The 20,605-nt window shown below is 32.8% G+C and overlaps 5 protein-coding genes and 1 pseudogene across 5 annotated transcripts; 1 reads left to right on the top strand and 5 right to left on the bottom strand.

Annotated features, from left to right (window-relative positions):
- Positions 1 to 1,613: 1,613 nt before the first annotated feature.
- Positions 1,614 to 3,723, bottom strand: LOC107009574 (probable esterase D14L). The gene is made up of 2 exons (XM_015208916.2): positions 3,196 to 3,723; positions 1,614 to 2,285 (listed from the first exon to the last, which is right to left on the bottom strand). The coding sequence occupies exons 1-2, from the start codon at positions 3,561 to 3,563 to the stop codon at positions 1,835 to 1,837; spliced, it is 819 nt and encodes a 272-aa protein (XP_015064402.1). The 5' UTR covers positions 3,564 to 3,723; the 3' UTR covers positions 1,614 to 1,834.
- Positions 3,724 to 5,461: 1,738 nt separating this feature from the next.
- LOC107010380 (probable esterase KAI2) lies at positions 5,462 to 7,091 on the bottom strand. The gene is made up of 2 exons (XM_015209659.2): positions 6,549 to 7,091; positions 5,462 to 6,058 (listed from the first exon to the last, which is right to left on the bottom strand). Exons 1-2 carry the CDS (start codon positions 7,055 to 7,057, stop codon positions 5,599 to 5,601), a joined length of 969 nt encoding a protein of 322 aa, XP_015065145.1. The 5' UTR covers positions 7,058 to 7,091; the 3' UTR covers positions 5,462 to 5,598.
- A 1,149-nt stretch (positions 7,092 to 8,240) lies between these two features.
- LOC107009377 (probable protein phosphatase 2C 78) lies at positions 8,241 to 11,679 on the bottom strand. Its single transcript, XM_015208703.2, has 4 exons — positions 11,276 to 11,679; positions 10,528 to 10,910; positions 9,010 to 9,246; positions 8,241 to 8,800 (listed from the first exon to the last, which is right to left on the bottom strand). The coding sequence occupies exons 1-4, from the start codon at positions 11,520 to 11,522 to the stop codon at positions 8,567 to 8,569; spliced, it is 1,101 nt and encodes a 366-aa protein (XP_015064189.1). The 5' UTR covers positions 11,523 to 11,679; the 3' UTR covers positions 8,241 to 8,566.
- Positions 11,680 to 12,559: 880 nt separating this feature from the next.
- On the top strand, positions 12,560 to 15,292 carry LOC107009410 (annotated as a pseudogene).
- Positions 15,293 to 16,183: 891 nt separating this feature from the next.
- On the bottom strand, positions 16,184 to 17,915 carry LOC107009214 (probable membrane-associated kinase regulator 1). The gene has a single exon (XM_015208509.1). It carries the CDS (start codon positions 17,476 to 17,478, stop codon positions 16,549 to 16,551), a length of 930 nt encoding a protein of 309 aa, XP_015063995.1. The 5' UTR covers positions 17,479 to 17,915; the 3' UTR covers positions 16,184 to 16,548.
- Positions 17,916 to 19,768: 1,853 nt separating this feature from the next.
- On the bottom strand, positions 19,769 to 20,423 carry LOC107010378. The gene has a single exon (XM_015209657.2). The coding sequence runs from the start codon at positions 20,302 to 20,304 to the stop codon at positions 20,038 to 20,040; it is 267 nt and encodes an 88-aa protein (XP_015065143.1). The 5' UTR covers positions 20,305 to 20,423; the 3' UTR covers positions 19,769 to 20,037.
- Between the last annotated feature and the right edge of the window lie 182 nt (positions 20,424 to 20,605).

Genomic DNA, 20,605 nt, shown 5'->3' with positions numbered 1-20,605 from the left:
CTGATGTATCTGAATTACATATTATGTATTTGGTTTATATTATAATGTATGTGAGATACTCTTTAATGTATCCGAACTACATGCTAATGTATCTGGTATGTGTTATTTTTTAAAGAATTAATTTAATTACAAACCAAAGAGAAATAAATTATAATTTCATATTAAAATTAAGTGATTTTTGAAATTTATTTTTTTTATATATCACTTTTTACTATATTAAAAAATGATCAATCAATCAATCAAATATGACATAATATGTTATATAGTCCACCTGGATTTATATCTTGTCAACTCACATGATATATTTTGTCCAATCCTCATTCATAACCTTTTAGATGTTGATTATTAGGTAATGTTAAAAAAAAAATTAATTTGATCAATAATGCACAAATGAGTAAAATTTGCTTTAAATGATTGAATATTTTCTGATCAATAAATTAAAAATAAGGATAAATAATCCTAATAATTTGGTGAATAAGTCAAACTTAAATATAATCATCAACTCCTATGATCATTCATTATTTCTCATTGAAATAAACAAGTAGTACATCTATATAACCTTACTAGTTTAAAGTTACAATAGTAATAATTTAAAATTGCTCTTTTTATTCTTACATATTACTTATTTTTAGTTCTCTATTTTTAAAAGACACTATATTTTCTTTTCTCTATTTTTAAAAGACACTATATTTTCTTTAACTTCAGTAATAATAGTACGTTTTTATAAAAGTTAAAATTAATTCTAGTTAATAGGATTTTAGCAATTTATTTGCAATATTCATTTAAAATTGCTCTTTTTATTCTTACATATTACTTATCTTTAGTTCTCTATTTTTAAAAGACACTATATTTTTTTTAATAATAATAGTATCTTTTTATAAAAGTTAAAATCAATTCTAGTTAATAGGATTTTAGCAATTTATTTGCAATATTCATTTAAAATTGCTCTTTTTATTCTTACATATTACTTATTTTTAGTTCTTTATTTTTAAAAGACACTATATTTTTTTTAACTTCAGTAATAATAATAGTATCTTTTTATAAAAGTTAAAATTAATTCTATTTAATAGGATTTTAGCCATTTATTTGCAATATTCACTTGGATATTATTGTAAAAACATTATTAACAAATATGAAATATGAGTTGTTTAATTCAAAATTTATATAAATTTTGTACTTATTTCAATCATCTTTAATTATAAGTAAAATCAAATCATAAGATTATTAATATTAAAATTACTTGAGGCCCTCAAAATTTTGGAACTAAAGCAAACGTTTTACAAGCATCATTTGAGCCACTCCTAACAAATAAATAGACTTACATCTGGTGACCTAAATGTATACATATTATCAAATGCATATAACTTAAAAATCTTCATCCTAATTACATATGCCTCATAAGAATTTTCATCATTATATATTTATGCCTCAGAAGTTTGCCAAATTCTTGCTGGGCTGAGCAGTACTGTGCTCTTAATATGCAAAAGCAAATATTAGTAGCTCATAATATTGTTTGTATCCACGTCAAGCAAAAGATTCCCAAACAAAAACAGAGCTTTCGCCTACCTCAAACAAACAAGACAAAATTAAACATCAAATGGGACCAGCATATATATCATATGGACTCAGGGCCTACATTACCACTCCAACAATAAAACATACTGTAATTCATATAGCCGATCTCAAAGTAGTTTACAACTATCCGAACTTTGTTGATTTATTACGCGATACGTATCCATCATCATCACTTGAAATTTGCGCAGTTGTATTCGTAGCTATGAATTGCACTCAGCAAAGAAAGAAATTAACTTTGTACATATCCAAAATAAAGCAACTATTTATCAACGGAAATATCAAAGCAAATATGCCTAAGCAACACCGGAATAACAACATCAGGTGAACTGAGCTGCGGTAGATGTCCATCCGTGGACATCACCTCCACTATTGATTCGCCTCCGAGGTTCTGGTGAAGGTATTCGGAGACTACGACAGGCACAGCCAAATCCTTCATGCTCTGAATTATATGACAAGGAACAGTTACATGAGGCAACATATGTCTCAAATCACTTTGGAATATAATTTGTAACACACTTAATGCTATGTCTGGTCTCATGTTGAACAATGTCCTGCTGAACTCCTGTACCGCAACAGAGTCCATGTCCCCTCCTATAGCTAAAGGTGCAAAACCTGAACACCATGCCTTGTAATTTGATCTCATTGCTTCAAATAATTGATCTAGATCTTCTTGTTCGAATCCTCCATAATAGTCCACGTCATTCAAATACCTAATTAATTAGTAAGATAAGTTGCAAGAAGGTAAAAAAATTCTTCTAAGTAAGTTGAAAAATGAGAAAACATTTCATAGAATCATCTTGTAAGCCAATTACAAGTAATTGTAAGTTATAAAGAAACACAAGAGACAACTGTCGCACCAATGTAGACAAGTGACAACCAATCCCAACATGCTCGATAAGAAATTACAAGAATATTGGCTAATGATCCGCATACTTACCAACTAAATGATTTGTTTAAATTATTATAGTAAGCCAAAAATTAAACTAGAATTTATTGTATTAAATTATTATAGTAGCCCAAAAATTATATCTGAAATTATTGTATTATTATCTAGAAGAATCTTAATAGTTTAGTTGGTTCACTATTTAAATTTTTAACTTATCAGTGTATATTCAATTAATCATTCGTAACCCCTTTCCGTTGCGCTAAAAAAAAACTCCCTATTTTTTAATTTATTTATTGATTGACTTGACTCATAGTTTAAGAAATTACACAACACTTTGAATTTTGCAATAATTTAAAAATATCTAAAATGTTATTTAATTTTGTAATCTTAAATATTTCACGAAATTAAGAAGTTGCATAAACAAGAAAAGAAAATTATTTTTGAAGGACTAAAAAGAGATGCTACAAGATATATAAATTGAGCAGGACTTGCTGAAGGAGTACTTTCTATACATTTAAACTTTACTAGTGAGTATATCTTTTTTCCTTTAACCATCACATGGAAAATTAGGTAACATGACTACATGAGGGATATGATGGAAAAAATAATGAATATTAGTTGGTAAAATAGTTTTAATAACAATCCTCCTTAAGGCATAAAAATTTGTAACAAGTAAAAATAGTCAATTGTTAGAATAAATTTGAAGAAGGTAAAAGGGAAAAGAGGAAATTAACCTTGGAGAAGCAGAAACTGTGACAAGTTTGGTGAATAGATCGGGACGTGCAACAGAAGCGATGGCACCAATCATGGCAGAAACAGAGTGACCGACATAAATACAACAAGGAATTTGTAGTTCTTCCAAAATAGCGATCACATCATAGGCGTATCCTTCTAAGGTTGAGTACCTTTCAAAGTCAAAGTAATCTGGGTTGGTAGTTCCAGCTCCCATATTGTCAAACAAGACAACCTTATAATCCTCAACTAGATGAGGAACCAAATGTTTCCACACAGATTGATCTGTTCCGAACCCATGAGCAAGGACTATACTTCGATCCCCTGTTCCTAAAATCTTCACGTTGTGTGCTTCTTCAACAATTCCCATCCTTTAATTGAGTCGAATTGTGTTTTTAATTGGTTGCCTCTTACGTTGGTGTGGACTTGTGAAACTCTTTTATGCTTTGTTTGGGTCTTGGCCCATTGGTGTCGTGTTGCTCTTTGTTTATGAGATCTATTTTATTTCTTTGCACATTGGCATCTGACGGCTATATAATATTTAATCAAATGGACAATATTTCCAATTTCTTTGCAATATTGGGCATCTGATGGCTGCTTATATTTATTATATTGTTGGAAAATAAATGATCAAAATAGACAATAATTTATTAGTTAATCATCAACTATTTCCTCTCTTTCAAAATTATATGTTTGTTTTTAGTTTGAGCACATCCTTTAAATTATTTATTTCTAAAAAAATAAGTGTATTCTTTTTCATAAATATGTTTTAAAAAAACTAATACTTAACTTTTTAGTAATTTTTTGGTTTGTAAAATTTTCTTTCTATAAAAATAAAATTAAGAGAACAGCATTGAAGTATATGCATGATTATTCATACAACTCTACATAAATAATTTACTAACAGAACAAATAACCTAGTCAATTTAAAATAAGTCTCGTATATTTGTTTGAACACCTCTGCTATCAATCATTAGTTTTGAGTCATATCGAAAGATAAGTGATTCATTGTTAATCTTTCTAATGGGATGAAATGAAGAAGGAAAATATCGACTTAAACTTAATTATAGTAATTTCGATCAAACGAAAAAAGACATATTTTATCAGAACATAATTCACAACCACCCATCTAAATTAAATTAGACGATGATATCATCTAATTTATGCTAGCATTAATTCAATTCGGCAGGAGTATCAATTTATTTTGTATCGCGTGACTTTTGTGACCACTAGACTTTCGAGATGAATAATAAAACTTAGGTGGCAATTACATAAAAGATTTAATCTACTAGTAATAAAATTTTAAGTTTATCAATAAATTTCATTTAAACATCTCAATTACAACATTTTCTAAGCTGTACTTGTTAACCAGATTTGTCGCGGCTATATTCATATATTAAAATCCTAATTAGTACCGTCCTCTCTGTGTATAACAAACTGGATAGTTTGTGTCTCCCAATTTTTAGTACTCCACTTGGAGAAAAGATTCAACATGTGATTGTAAGGACCACTTCAAATTGACAGGCGTACGTATCTCGATTCGGAAGTAGAAAAAGAGTAGGTAATAATAATTATTTAAGTGATGATCACTTGAGATTGGATCAAAGACGCGATCAATCAAGTTTCAGATTTGTCTTTGAAAAATAGTCAAATTTCAAGTTTTATATATAAAATTTCATGATGATTGTCTGGAATTTCACATGTTAAAGTTGAAATTTTAAGACGATAATTATATTTCAGCTACACAAACTAAAAGAAAATGACATATTTGTGAATGTTACCCCAAGTTTGAATGCCATTTACAACGGAAGACATCCCAAACGTACAAACTCCAGAAAGGCCAAGTTTGTGAAGTGATTAACACTCTATTTTCTCTTTCTTCCTTCTGAAAAATTAAAGCACAGACTAAAACAAATCTAAATGTGGAATATATTATTCCAGACACTTTTTTATCCATACTCTTCTATTGCCTCCAGAATATTAATGGAGAAAAGAAAAAAATTCAACGGACTAAAATTTTTAGTGCCTTCCACGGAATAAAGAAAGAGTAGCAAGAAGAAAGCTGAGTTCGACGTGTGGGCTTAGTCACCACATTTACAAGTATTTCTTGTTGCTATCAAGTGTAAATATACTTTAAATTCAAGATTTAAAGTGTGAATTCATATAACAATTTAAATTAATAGTATAGCCATAACTAAGTTTACAATTAGATATTTATAGGAATAGATTTCTTAATGTTTTTATAAGGTCTGAGCAAAAATTATTAAGTTCACGTGAATTCATAATCAGACTTGTAGATTCATTTTATAGGCAATGGTGACATGAAAAACAAAGAGGAGAATAGAAATACACATGTATATTTATTTTGATGATGAGTACTTTTGAAGAAGTTTTTTCATTATCCTTTAACTAGAAGAAGCATCAGCAGTAATATCATGAGAAATGTGTCGAAGCAAGACGGGGATAGTAGCCTCAGGTGCGCTCAAATGCGGAAGATGACCTTCTGTTGAGATGATCTCTACGATCGATTTTCCGCCTAGATTTCTGTGTAAATATTCAGAAACAGTCACTGGCATTGCAACATCCATTGAGCTCTGTATGATATGGCAAGGGACAGTAACACGGGACAGATAATGCCTTAGGTCGAACGTGAAAACAGTGCGGAAAACACTGAGTGCTATATCTGGTCTCATGTTGAATAACGTTCTGCTGAATTCTTGTACTGCCACGGAACTCATGTCACCTCCCACCGCTAGTGGCGCAAAACCAGATACCCATGCCTTGTAGTTCGACTCCATTGCTTGACATAGTTGTTCTATGTCTTCCGATTCAAATCCTCCATAATAGTCATCCGTATTTATGAACCTAGGAAAAGAAACCATGTGATGTTATAGAAGAGAGTTGCTCGGATAGTAAACAGAGGTTACGTCCAATCCAATTTTATTGGTGTTGGGTGGATGGTAAGTATTGCAAAATTCTTTAAGATTTCATAATATCAAAAGAAAATTCATGTGATTGGCAAAAAAAGTTGAATTTTTTTTAAAAAAAAGTCTTGTGATTCTTTTTAGATAAGAACAAAAGAAACGGAGGAGATTGATTTAAAATATCTGAATCGTAAATACGTTTAAGAGGGAAATGCTACGTACATCTTCCTTCTAATTTATTTGTGTTATTGTCTTTTTACTTTGTTTTAAAATCTTTGATAACTTTTCAATTTCATATAAGCTTACACAATTAACAAGAATTTTAAAATACACTTTTCTTGTCTTTTAGTTAAATACAAAAATATTTAAGTGTTTCTTTTAAGTATCAAACTAAAATTAGACAAATAAATTAACATATTAATTTATCTCACCTTGGGGAAGCTGATACAAGAATGAGTTTGGAAAAGAGATCGGGACGAAAAATAGAAGCAACAACACCAGTCATAGCCGATAAGGAATGGCCTAAGAACATGCAACGATTGATTTGAAGTTCCTCCAAAATGGAAATTAAATCATACGCATAACCTTCAAGGGAGGAGTATCGATCAAAATCGAAGTAATCAGGATTTGTCGGTCCAGCACCCATGTTATCGTAAAGTACAACACGATATTCATCAACGAGGTAAGGAACAAGCTGTTTCCAAACAGATTGATCGGTGCCGAAGCCATGACCCAGTACGATGGTCTTCTCGCCTGAACCTACAACTTTTACGTTGTGAGCTTCTTCAACGATTCCCATTTTCTGGTCTGATTTTTTTGTTTTCCTTTTTTTCGACTTTATTAAGGTGTGGTGTGGAAATTGGAGGAGACGATCAGCCGACTTTTTGGTGGAAGGAAGATGGATTGGCCGGTGGCTGTTAATTTTAGGTTCACAAATCATAACATTAGTATTGCAAGAATACTAATTAATGGAAGGGTTTTTATAGTTATCAAGTTATAGAAATACTTTAGTAAAGTTACTTTATTTGTTTTATGCTAAAATAAAAGTCACTCATATTTTTTACTATAATAAAACATTAATAATTTCTACCTGAATAAAACTAGAAAATACTCTATCAGCTTAAAAAAGAATAATCTTATTTTCTTTTTAGTCTGTTTTAAAAAAAATGAACCTTTTCATTTTCTGGCAATACTTTAACTTTAGCTTTTCGTGTGGCGGGTTTAAGATCACAAGATTAAAGAATATTTTGATACGTTTGACATAACTTTAATTTAGAACCACAAAATTAAAAAGTCTTCTTTATTTTCTTAAACTCTGTTTCAAGTCAAACTAGGTCATCTTTTTTAAAGAAAGAGAGTAACATAAATGATCATTTTAATTATTCCCTATTTAAATTAAGTGAGCAATCATAATTTCATGATAATATAACCAAACATGCTAATTATCTTAATATTAAGGGAACTCTTGTTTTTCCTTGGAAACTGCTTGCTGGGAACTTTGGGACTTCTAAACTTGAGCATCATCAAATCTGTTTTCCCCTTTCATGAATACTTGTTCAATTTAAAATTTACCCATATGATCAGATAATTTCTGAAAGGGAATCTTAAGAGGTATCCTACTTGTTAGGATAAAATGACAAGGCATTGCAGAGCTAACAAGTTCAAATTTTGAATAATGATAAATTATACCACAAAGAAACCTTAGTAAGAGAAATATAATATTATATGATTTGACCGATTGATCTGTATCAGGAAATTAGTATAAAAGAAAATATAAAAATTATTCAAAGACTAATCTCCCTAAACAAGACTCTTTTAAAGACTAGGAGGTCCAAAACTTCTCCCCACGAAAGAAGTTTAACCAAATATGGAAATTTTTTATTTTCATTTTCAGGACAGTAAAATCAATTATGGTAATACTTTATTTTTCCTTCGAGATAAAGTAAAATCATATAGGGTGAGAAAATCAAGTAAAACTCTTAACAAGTTTATCTATTAGCGGAAATTGGATTCTCAAATAAAGCACCTAGTATTGTTCTAATACGTCAAGGATAATTACATCCCAGGATCACAATAGGTAAAATGCTTCATGGTTTATTGACTAAGAAGAAACTGTAATTTCATTTCATCTATAAACTTTCACCATGAAGTTGTAGTATAATTGCCAGGAAAGTATAACAAGGTACAAACAAACAGGGCTTTAAGCAGAAGTGTCAAAAGAAGAAGTAAAAGCTCAAGCTGGTTTTGTCATCAGCTTAGTCTATCAAACTCCAATACAGAAGGTACATGTACATCAAGGTATATGTACATGGTTGGTCCTTCTGATTGTTATCTAAAAGTATATAAAGAAACTCTCCAAGTTTTAGACGACGTATTTACAAAAATGGTATATATAATGTATACATGTATTAGACACTTTTCATGGGGAAACATAAGATTTGTTCTCTCCTTAATGACCCGAGTTCAAGGAGTATACGTCAAGAGGGACATTCGTGCCCTTAACAATGTTAATTCCAGAATTTGAGGACCTTCCAGGGTGATCCAAATATATCACAATAACTGTGATATCATCATGAACATGCCGCCTTTCCCCCTTCTCTAGTCGTTTGATGTCCTCATATCTCATTTCTTTCTTCTCTGCAGCACCCTCAAGGGCAGCTCTCACTAATCGTTTTGCTATTCCCTGGAGAAATGGGGAAGAAAATATCAGTTATCTTATTCATTAGTTAATTATGCCCAACATGAAGGAGAAGTTTGATCACAAAATTGCTTCAAGGAGAGTCTAGTTATCACAAGAGCCTGCATCCACTTTACAGATAACAAAATGGATGAGGGTACGTACTGTTTCCAAAAATTAAAGAATCTGATAGAATAGGAGGGGTCGATACTCACACTTCTAGGATTCTTCAAAACAATATCCACAGCTTCGTCATCGGTTAGTTGATCCCATAGGCCATCCGATGCAAATATCAAAAATAAGTCTTCTGGTCTTATCTTTCGGATCAATATGGAGGGCTCTGCTGACATTACAGCTCTTTTTAAAGGAATAGGATATCCATATTGTATGAACATAGGATCTCTATTAAACTCAGGTTTCTTCAGATAGACATCTCCAATTGATCTAGAAACCTGGTACAGACAAATAGGCAATATGAGATGGATTTTCTCAAAACATAGGATTGCTCCCTCATATTGGCTGCTTGCAAGCTTTTAACGAAAACAGTCAGCTTCAGACTTTATTTGGCATTTTTCAAATAACAAGGGAACCTTGCTGAAGTTAAAATGAAGGATACAGATGGAAAGATAAGTATCATGCAGCCGCTGCTACAAACTGTAGTTACCAAAAGATAAAAGATTGCTAGTAAGTGGTTAAGAGCGAAGGGATAAACGGGAAAGGACATTCCTTTGTGTCCATGCGTAAAACAAAATCACTTCAGATGCAACAAAATGTTTTTGCCTTGACGTGAATCCCATAGGTGCAAACTTGTCAATCTTGACACTGATGTGTCATGTACTAGATTGAAAAGGAGAAATTGCTTATACACAAGGTCTAAAATCTTAAAAAGTAGAAGATAACAAAATGTTTATTCTCCAAAAGAACTAGACATACAAATCTACATAATCAACATATGAAGTGACATGTTTTTTTTTTTGATAAGGGTATAAATTATAATGTGATTGGCTAAGAAGCTAAAAGGACAAAATTTAACATACGGTCTATAACCTCAGAAAAAGTAGATGAAAGTATACTTGATGCCAAGACACAAAAGAGGCACCCCAGAAAGACTTGACATACACCACGTCTAAAAGGTATGATCAACTTGCTATAAATGCACGCACATAATTAGCATATATAAAGTGACTTATTTAGAAGCCTCAACTATGAGTTCCCGGAGATTTTGGACCACCTTCATAACATGCTCGAGTAACAGAAAGGCGAATTGTTTCTAACTACATAAATATAAATCTTTGTATTTGTGTGTGACGACAAACCAGAGATCAGAAAAAAAAGACTTAGGTCTTCTTTGTTGTCTAGCTTCCATAACTTTCTTACTTCAGAACATTAGCGTATCTAGACAGCTAAGAGGTAACAACAGATGGACCACTGTAAACTTAATGGAAGTCAGAATTGAGAATGAAAGAGCTCTGACTATTTTCTCCTTCCACCATATGTACTTTAGATTGAATAGAAACTATTAACATTCTGAGACGCCACCTAGTCATAACAAAACCGCATTTCAGAAAGGACTAATTAGCTTTCATCAAGTGGAGGTCTGAAAAGATGTATTAGTTCTACTGAATATCATGAAGGCTAGTAAACAAATTTAATAACATTGAATGGTTAAATGTCTAATCAAAACTGTCGACTGCATTAATAGGACAGAAGAAAAGAGGATTGAGAACAGATACCTGAATTATACCCTTAATTCTCCAAACCCCTCGAACGTAGACTACAACATGAGAATCATCTGGATGCAGTGCCTCTACCTCCTTCCTAACCTCCTCAACCCCAACATTATGATCTATCGACAAACGTTCTGCCACTACTACTGCTGAATCACCCGTCTGGCCAGTCTCTGCCCTCCTGCCAAGCACTGCCCTGGAGTCCCCAAGATTTGCCACATACAATTCATCTCTTGAGATTGCTCCAAACAGACAACAAGACCCTGCAGATGCAATCTGAGGTTGATCCAGCCAAGACTGTTTCACCAAACGCAAGAATCCCTCCTCAATAGCATCAAATGCTTTCCTGATCACGTCCTCAGACAATCCTCCTTCTTCCAATGCCAGCTCTATAATAATCGAAAAAACAAGGAAATCAAACACAAAATGATATCTCTAATAACATCTATTCAAACATTCAAAAATTAAACATCTCTACAATTTGAAGAAGCGCAATTCCTTTTTCTCTTCTACTGCACGCATGACCAAATTAATCCTCTCCCACCCTCCCCTGATCAATCTCATGATAATTTCAACATAATAACTAAACACACCACAGAAACCAACATTCAAGAAGTCAAAAAAATTATAGGTTTAGAAATATAAAATTAGAAAATTTGCACTAGCATAGTTTTGCTATTAGACCCCACTGATAAGAAACAGAGTGAACCCAATCTTTCATAGTAGTAAAATAGTATCAAGAAATAGTACATACTTTGTAGTTGAGGGAAGAGATTGTTGTTGATGAAGCGAGAAGCTTGCGTGCCACCATGACCATCATAAACACCCACATAAGTAGCACTAGGGGTTGTAAAAACTTGACCTTGATCTTCAAGCAAAGAATTGGCCTGAACTACAGCAACAGAATATTCACCTGTGGCATGTGGCTTCAAGTCCATATGCCATAAAAGATCATCGCCATCGTCCCCACCAAAGCAGCTCCCAAAACAGGAGCTTAACATCTTAGACTGCTGGCTGTAGAGTGAAAGAGGGTTTTTTTTTTCTTTGAAGAAAAGAAAGAAGACGACGTATTTATTGGTAAGCGGAAATTTATATTTTTGCTTATTGTCTCTACGTTGGAACAAGACTAGAGACTTTTGTTCCACAAGGAAGAAAAATGGGAAACCAAAGACTTGAGACTGAAATAGTAGAAATGTCGTGCCCCACTAAAACTAACGCGTGTGGAAAATAATGAACAAATCAAGGAAATTATTAGCCGCATTATTTACATCATTGTGTGAAACATATGGTTGAAGTTAAGACATACCTAAGTGAAGCAATATTGACAAAGAAAATTTTAGTTGATTTTGATTTATTTGTGATCGGGACTTTTAGGTATTTTTGTCATGATAATTGGTAAAAATATATCATTAAGGGGTGTCATGATATGTAGTCTTTGCTATTTTAAGTTTGGTTCAGTTTATTAAAGCGTATAAATTGTTTTTATTTAGTTTGTGTAGTTTCTTGTATTACCTATTTTAGAATTGGGTGAATTTTTTGATTTTTATAATTAAATTCTTTTATATTTCTCACAAATATAATATAGATGTAGTTTGTATATAATTTATTGGGATAATGCCCAAGTACCCCCTCAACCTATGCCCAAAATTCCAGTGACACATTTATACTATATTAAGGTTCTATTAACCCCTGAATTTATTTTATAAGTAGTTTTCTACCCTTTTCAGCCTACGTGGCACTAGTTTAAAAAAAAGTCAACCATCATAGGACCCACAAGATAGTGCCACGTAGGCCGAAAAGAGGCAGAAATTTATTTAAAAAATAAGTTCAGGGGTAATAAGACCTTAGTATAGTATAAGTGTGTCTCTGAAATTTCGAGCATAGATTGAGGGGTACTTGTGCATTATCCCTAATTTATTAGATACTCAAAGTGTTTTGATTTATTTTTATCTTTTAAGAAACAAAACTAATAAGTGCATGCTTAAGGAACAAAATATAAGGCACCATTTTTGTTAACTTGTGACAAACTTGAAAGATCAAAATTGTTAGTGTATATTTATGAGATTATTTTAACGTGCAGCAGATGTATCTTTATGAGATTATTTTAACGTACAGCAGAGCATAAGGACCATTTTAAATTATCCTTAAAACATAAGGGACCATTTTGTCATTTTCTCTGAAAAACGAAAGAGTGACTTTTCTGTAATACGAAGATGAAGAGCTGTAATATCAATGGCTACTGGCTTAATCCGACGAGCTATTTCTAGGGTTCAGTCATCTTCGCCGGCGGCGAGGCTACTTATCGCCCGAGCTCACGCTTCGGACACATACCCCAGCAGGTGCCCAACCTCAAGTCATTTCAAATTTACCGATGGAATCCAGATAACCCAGGGAAACCCGAGCTCCAAGAATACAAAATTGATCTGAAGGAATGTGGCCCTATGGTCTTAGACGCCCTAATCAAAATCAAGAATGAAATTGACCCTTCACTAACCTTCAGAAGATCTTGCAGAGAAGGGATCTGTGGGTCCTGTGCCATGAACATCGACGGCTGTAATGGACTCGCTTGTTTGACCAAGATCTCATCGGATTCTGAATCGACGATTACGCCACTGCCATATATGTTTGTGATTAAGGATTTGGTAGTGGATATGACTAATTTTTATAATCAGTATAAGTCTATTGAGACTTGGCTGAAGAGGAAAACACCTGCACCAACGCCTGGGAAGGAGATACCTCAGAGCAAGAGCGATAGGGCTAAGTTGGATGGGATGTACGAGTGTATTCTCTGTGCTTGTTGTAGTACATCATGCCCTAGCTACTGGTGGAATCCTGAGTCTTATCGTGGTCCTGCTGCACTACTCCATGCCAATAGGTAAAATTTACTTGATTTTTTTTCATGTTAAGCTCTTCCTGTTTTGACTTTACTCTCTTTTGATGTGCTGTATTTTTTAAATTGTTATATTCTGGTTGCATTTGGATCAAATAATAAGTTAAAGATACCTATAATTTGTTGGCAGAGTTACCATTATCTTCCTTATTGGTGTTAGCCTGGTAGGTAGCATGTATCTCGTGAAATTAGTCGAGTAACCATGGTCAGTAAGATTTTAGTAAGTACAACAACATGTATGGTACTTATGCTTAAATGTAACATGATGCCCATAATTTTGTGTGAATTAATTGTATCAGATTAAGAAAGCTGTGTTCCTTTTAGATACGAAGTGAATCTCATTTATATGAGGTGCAACTTCTTGTAGAAGTTTGATGAATCATATGCGGAAGGATCTTATTGTTTGGTAAAATGCAACTTCTATGGAAGTCTTGGATATTATTCTGAGTTATCACTAGACAACTTTGAAACAATTTACTTTTCTCAACCTGCTAATCCCTTGTTGGTTCATTTCTTTGTTGCTAGTTTCTAACCTATGGCATCTCTGTTATTTGACTCAAAATTTAAGAATATCCGCGCAACATCTCTTTTTACCTATACAATCTTTCAGATTTTTGACTATCATGTGATTAGTTTTTTTGTCTGTGCTCTCCAAGCCTAACTAATCTGCAGAGGAAATTAGGTATTTCCCTCCTTTGCATAAACATCATGCCCTGCTCTCTCATTCCCTCTGCTGTCTACGCCACCACAACTATTTCTTGGAGCACCCCGCACCTATTGTTCTGATCGTTCCTCTCTAGAACAATCAGCTTTTCTCAATTCTTAGATTAGCTGCAGGGTTGGCCTACATTATGTTTGGTGTGTGCTCAAGCACCCATTGTCTGTTATTCTTTCTCAGTGCGGAAATTTCAAGTGTGGATGGAAAATGTTCATATTACGTTCTGCGCTTGTCATCATTCAAAAATAATGACACCAAATGCAGATGAAGGGACCTTTTCTATTCAGTTCTACAAACTTGGAAATATATTATGTCAAAGGGAATATTAGAGAGATGCTGATATCTGTGGGGGCAAACTCAACTACTCAACGGATGGTTTAGGTTTCTTTCCAAACTGCCTTTAGAGTTGTATGATTTACGTGCTCAGAGATGTAGAACATTATTTCCCTCGGTCATTTGCATGATGAGGGGATAAGAGTTTTAAATTTCTGAAATTTCTGTACTTGCCTTGATGTTATTAAGAGGTTTGGATTGTATATAAGTTGCTCTACCCCATTAACCCTTCTATCCATTGCTATTTCAGATGTTGCTCATTATTATATGTACTGAAAGGGGTTATATCTCAACTTTTAAATGTAGATGGATCATGGATAGCCGTGATGAATATACTCAGGAGCGCCTGGACGCAGTTAATGATGAATTCAAGCTTTATCGCTGCCACACTATTTTGAACTGTTCTCGTGCTTGCCCAAAGGGGGTTAAATCCTGGCAAGCATATTCAGAACATCAAGCGCCTGGAGATGGCGCCTTGAGCCTGCACTCTGCAGTGTAGTGTACCAGTCTTATTCTGCTAACATTGATTTTGGAGGACCAGTAGGAGGTAGTTCTCAAAATAATTTACGCACAGATCGTAATTTGCTTTCTGAGAATTTTTTTTGGTGCTAGGGTGTTGCCCTTCCCCGAGCCCTGTGTGAATATGGGATTCTTTTGTGCACCGTGCTGCCTTATTCGAGATGAAAGGTGCATCTCACCTGAAATATTGTACTAACAATTAGTATGATAGCTGAAGTGAAGGAAACATGTAATAGTAGAGAGTATATACAAATTTATGAACTGATTTATCATAGAAAATGATGATTTCGATAAATATTCGTTTGATATTATACCTCATAAAAACTTCATCAATTATATAAAACACTTTTTATATTATCAATGGTAGAATTTAAACTTTATTGAATGCTTTAGTTTGTTTCTTTTCCTCCCAAGTCAAAGCACTAAAAAAAATAATGTACCCATACTTTCGCTTTTTATTCTAAATTCCCAAAATATGAAAGGGACTATATGAATGAAAGGAAACGGTCCACAGTAACCGGTAGAGAATATACCAACTTTAAATTTTTCAAATTCAAATTTGTTTAGCTGGTCAACTGGTCTTCTGGCTGAATTTAATTTTGAAATAACATTCTGCTTGGAATTTGGGTCATAATTTTTCAAACAAACATAATCAAACATTAAAAATTGCAAACCATTTTTATATAATTAGTATTAATAAAAATGTTGGTGAGATATGAAAATATAGATAATATCTAAAGATTAATCATAATTTATATAACAATCGCTTATATACATCATAAATTATACTTCAAGAAGTTAGTATCATTTTTTCTACAACTCTTTAGCAATTAGTGAAATGGGAATTTGTGTTTTCGTTGTATCCATCACTGAAAGGACGAGCGATTCGGAGAATCTTGAATAACAAAAAAAATCAGAAATTTTAAAATTAATGACAACAAAGAATATATATATATATATATATTCAATCTTAATCAGTCTTTATTCTGGAGAATGTATAAAATATCCCCAGGTCCTTTATAATTTCTAATGGTTCATTGCTCTTCTGTTGTTTCTTTAAGCCTTCTAGTGCCTCTCTAAGGTGGTTGTGCATTTAATAGAAATCTAAGTAAAATATCTCAATTTTCATTGGATACCAAACTTCTCATTTATAGTAACTTAAATATCAGCCCCCAATAGGACTGGAAATTAAAATCCTCCAATAGAAAAAGTAGTAAAACAATTTCATGAAAGTTCACACTTTAATCATGACAAGCAATAGTATCATCAACCACGCCACAAAATTCACTACACTCCCAGCTTTCCACTCATCACGGCCTTCCCATCTTCAATTATTAATTTTACTCAAAGACAAAAAATAATGGTCATTATGTAATCACAGTTCACATCAAACGTACACCTTAGCTTTAATTACTTCTTTTTTGGCTACCATTATAATTGCGTCCTCAATTACTTCAATTAATCAACTTCATGATTCCACTACTCAAAAAAAAAAAAAAAAGTTACATTACATTACATGAAAAAAAGAAAAAAAAAGAAGCTAAGCATGCGTGATACTTTGAAATCTTTATGTTTCATCTGATGGACCTTCTAGAGAAAGTTGCTTTAACCACTCAAACGTTCGATGACGTGACATTGCTTGCTTTTTTGTCGATTTGATATTCTCTGATGAATCCTTCTTATCTTCATGTTCATGGTCCCCTGTGGCTTTTCTTGTTTTCTTAATTGTACTTCTACTGTTCACGATTGGAACTGTTTCTACCACATTTGCTGAACATTTACAGCTGCCTAGAGAAAACCTCTGTTTCGTTTTCTTGCTTACTATAATTCTCATCTTATTATCGTTATTGCTGAAGCTCCCGCTGCTACTACTGCTCGTGCTATTTCGACTTCCTGAAATATCCCTGTTTCCTCTGTTTTTCAGATCTTGTAATGCAATTTCTGGTGGTGTAACTAGGCCAACACGAAATAGACTCCACAATGCTGATTTTCGTGTGGAATTGTTGACATTTGATGGAAAATTAACTTTAGAAAATCGAACCTGAGGTGTTGGACTAGGATGAGAATGAAATTGATTTCGAATTTTAGGCTGATATTTCGTGTTGAAATTAGATGAACTGCCACTGCTAGATGAACGTTGGCTTCGAATACTGCTACTTCTACTGCTTGAATTTGTATCATGACAATTGCGCCGATCACTTGGCAAACTAATTGAATGACGCAACGGTAATATTTGGCCTTTGTAGAAAATTTCATCTGCCGTACACATCTCTGATTCTTTCAACAAATTACCACCAGAAGAGCTAAAATCAAAATCTTCTAATTGGCCGCCGACTTCTACACTAGTACTTCTAGAAACTTCTTCCCTCTTTTGGTCCTCTTCATTGTTGGGAAGATCACACAGTGATAATGCTTCTTCATCATATTCGTCTTCTAATTCCTCGTCTTGTTCTCCAAGGAGAACAATTTCTTCGCTTTCCCTAGTAATTTTCATCATTTTTTCTTGCTCTTGTTCTTGTTGAGGAATAATATAGTTAAAAAAGAGGAACAGTTATATAAAGAGGGAGACAAATGGGATGTAGGAATAAGCTTGCAGGCGACAATAGAAAATTGTTCGTTCCTTGTTTGCAAGTCAAGAATACTATTGGGGCGCACATAAAGCCGGCCTTTTTTTAGCAGCGTGGAGCTTTTTTAAGCCTTTCAAATGATTATTACGGAGAAAAATAAAGTTGGGCTTCTCAGTTACTACTTGGGAAGAGTGAAGATGGTGGGGACTACTTTAATTTAACAATGCATGCATTTGAATGGTATTAATTTATATAGATTATATTATAAAAAAATATGTTTATGGATTTGGCTGCGATATTTTTTGAAATTTTGAAAGGGATCATTTTTGTTTGGACTTTGAATGGTGAATTGAACTACTAGACATAATATTTGGTATTAGATACTGTCGTTATTAATAAGAAGGTGACACCACAAATAGCAATTGATATATATATAGGTACAATGGCACGCAACCACCTCTATATTAATATAGGCAAATTGTAATGTTTGATGGAGACAATTAAAATATTTGAGACAGAATTTTAAGAAGTTCGGTGAGTTTTTAAATTGTGTTAACGTTACTTTGTGAGTGGTAAAGAGGCATATGGTTCGGTGGTTGTGGATAGCTTTTTAAAGATATTTCGTAATGTTTTGTTTTACTATACACATAAAGGATTGTTATTTTTGCCGTACTACTACTAATAAAATTATGCATGAATAATTATAATAATTAAATTGAGTTTATCATATCAGAAAATAATCATTGTCGGTTTACCTAAATTAGTATGGTAGTGCATCATAGTGACTAATGAAAAAAAATCATAATGTAATTATATTTATCGCGTAACAATTCTTACATGATTAATCTCAATGAAAAATGATTGAATATAATATGATCTACGCGTAGCTATTTAGTGAGTAAAACTAATGATTGAATATAATATGATCTACGCGTAGCTATTTAGTGAGTAAAACTAAGGCAAAGTATTTAATTTGGTGAATTGACATGAATGTTCTTTCATGGAAAGCTTGTGATCCAAAATTGTGAATCTTGCTTGGTCTCTTAATATTCACTTGTCTTTTTTGCCTACTCTTAAGGTAAGGTATGGCCAAATGTCACAAGCTTCTCCCTACCACTAAAGATATTGTGGTTCTCTTGCTTTTTTTTTTCTTTTTAACTACTATTTTATATATTTTTATTTTCCCTTCTAATTAAAATTTTAAATTAATTAACATATATGTTGGTGTCGGTTGAAAAAGATGACGCTCCGATGTATTTTTAACTAAGGTTAAATAGCTGTTAATGATGTAAAAGTAGTGGTCATTACTTTTACTACGGATAAAGCACAATATCACGTAGACTAATGAGCAGATGATTGAATTACTCTAATGGAAATTGCAGTTAATTTTTTATAAAATTGAAATACTTATTTTCATGTGGACAAGAAATTAACAATTTTGAAATTACTAAAGATAGCTACTTTTAAGTCGCATCAATCTAATTAAGTATTGCTGAAGCTTTTTGTTACTTGACAAAAGGTCAGCTCATCAAAGCTTTCACTCTAGTTGATCCAATTGCAAGATTAACAAACGAAGTTTCTAATTTTGGAGTGTAGCTCGCAATTATGGGAAGGTATTCTTTTTTTGAAAAAATAAATTAAAGGAAGGTATCGAACCACTTCATCATCGAGAATTGAATAACCAAACGTGTCACCAAAAAATTCAAGTAATCAACTAACTCAGTTAAAAAAAAAAAAAAATTCCTAAAGAAGCTCTTCAGGAGTGAATTTAGTTGATTTTAGGATGAATCATACTCAATTCTTCACTTGTAACTCGAAAAGGATTAATAACATAGTAAAACTTGTTAATTATCTATCTTCTGGAAAACGACGGACAAGACAGCATATTAAAGATTAGGTGAAGAATAACTATCACGGGGCCAAAGAGATGGGACCATAATAGACTAGATTTGAAACATTTTAAATGAAAAAAATGGGTAATTGTAAGTCTGTAACACTCATTAATTTTATAAACATTCATGGCAAACACAACGTTGAATCATGGTTAGTGGTGTAACAAACGCATAATTCAACCATCTTATTTAGTGAACGTCACTTTCCATGATAACTTGTTTTATGTCAAACACATTTTTGTTCGTTTCCTAATATATGATATTTAGACTAATTTTAGTAAGAGATGTATTTTCGTTTAACCACAATCTGCAAAGGATTCCACTTATATTCGGAAAAAAGAAGAGGGAAATAGCTTGAAATTTATTCGATCATCTAATTACAGCATTGCTTGCTAATTGAGTACTACTTATTTTTTAAAAAATATATTTATTAAGTTACAAGCCGATGAAAGGAACAATACAAACAACACCAAACAGGGACGAATCTAAGATCTAGAATCACTAATTCAGAACGTTCTTATTGTTATTATTCTACATATACGTATTTTACCCAAGTAAATAACTGTTGTAAATGCGACTAAAAATTAACGAAATTAATTAAGGGACACCCTGGCGATTGATGTTGTCAGTAGCAGACAGCTGAGCTTCAGCAGAGGCAGATCCACCACCTGCGAGGGTTGGGGCGTCGGTGGAACTGGCAGCACCACGCCCTGGATTGGGCTGTTGATGGCCTTGTGTTCCATAACCCTGTTGCTTGTAATCCTCCAAATCCTTATACTGTGTATATGGACTTGTATCCACTGGCAATCCTTCTAGTTTTCTCTCATCTATAGATCCCTTATTACTATCTCTTTGCTTTTCCATTTCTTTTCTTTCTCCTCTCTGTTATATTAATTATTATAGATTATCCCTATCTTATCTGTTTGTTGGCCTTTCCACACATATATAAGTTTTTCTGTTAGATATATGGTGTTGACGCGTGTTTGTTTTCGTGTAAAGAAGTTGAATGAGGTGTAAGCATTTCATGAATGCAAAGCTATGTTCATGCTCTACCAATTAAACTTTGGTAAATATGTTCCGATACAACTTTAGTGAAGAAGAATTTAACTTTATATTATTTTATATTATAAAATACAAAAATTTAGTTAGTAAAATATTTTTTAAA

This window comes from Solanum pennellii, chromosome 2 (assembly GCF_001406875.1).
Source record: "Solanum pennellii chromosome 2, SPENNV200".
Lineage (NCBI taxonomy): Eukaryota > Viridiplantae > Streptophyta > Magnoliopsida > Solanales > Solanaceae > Solanum > Solanum pennellii.
The sequence above is the reverse complement of the archived record's forward strand: the minus strand, read 5'-3'. Positions and strand labels throughout refer to the sequence as shown.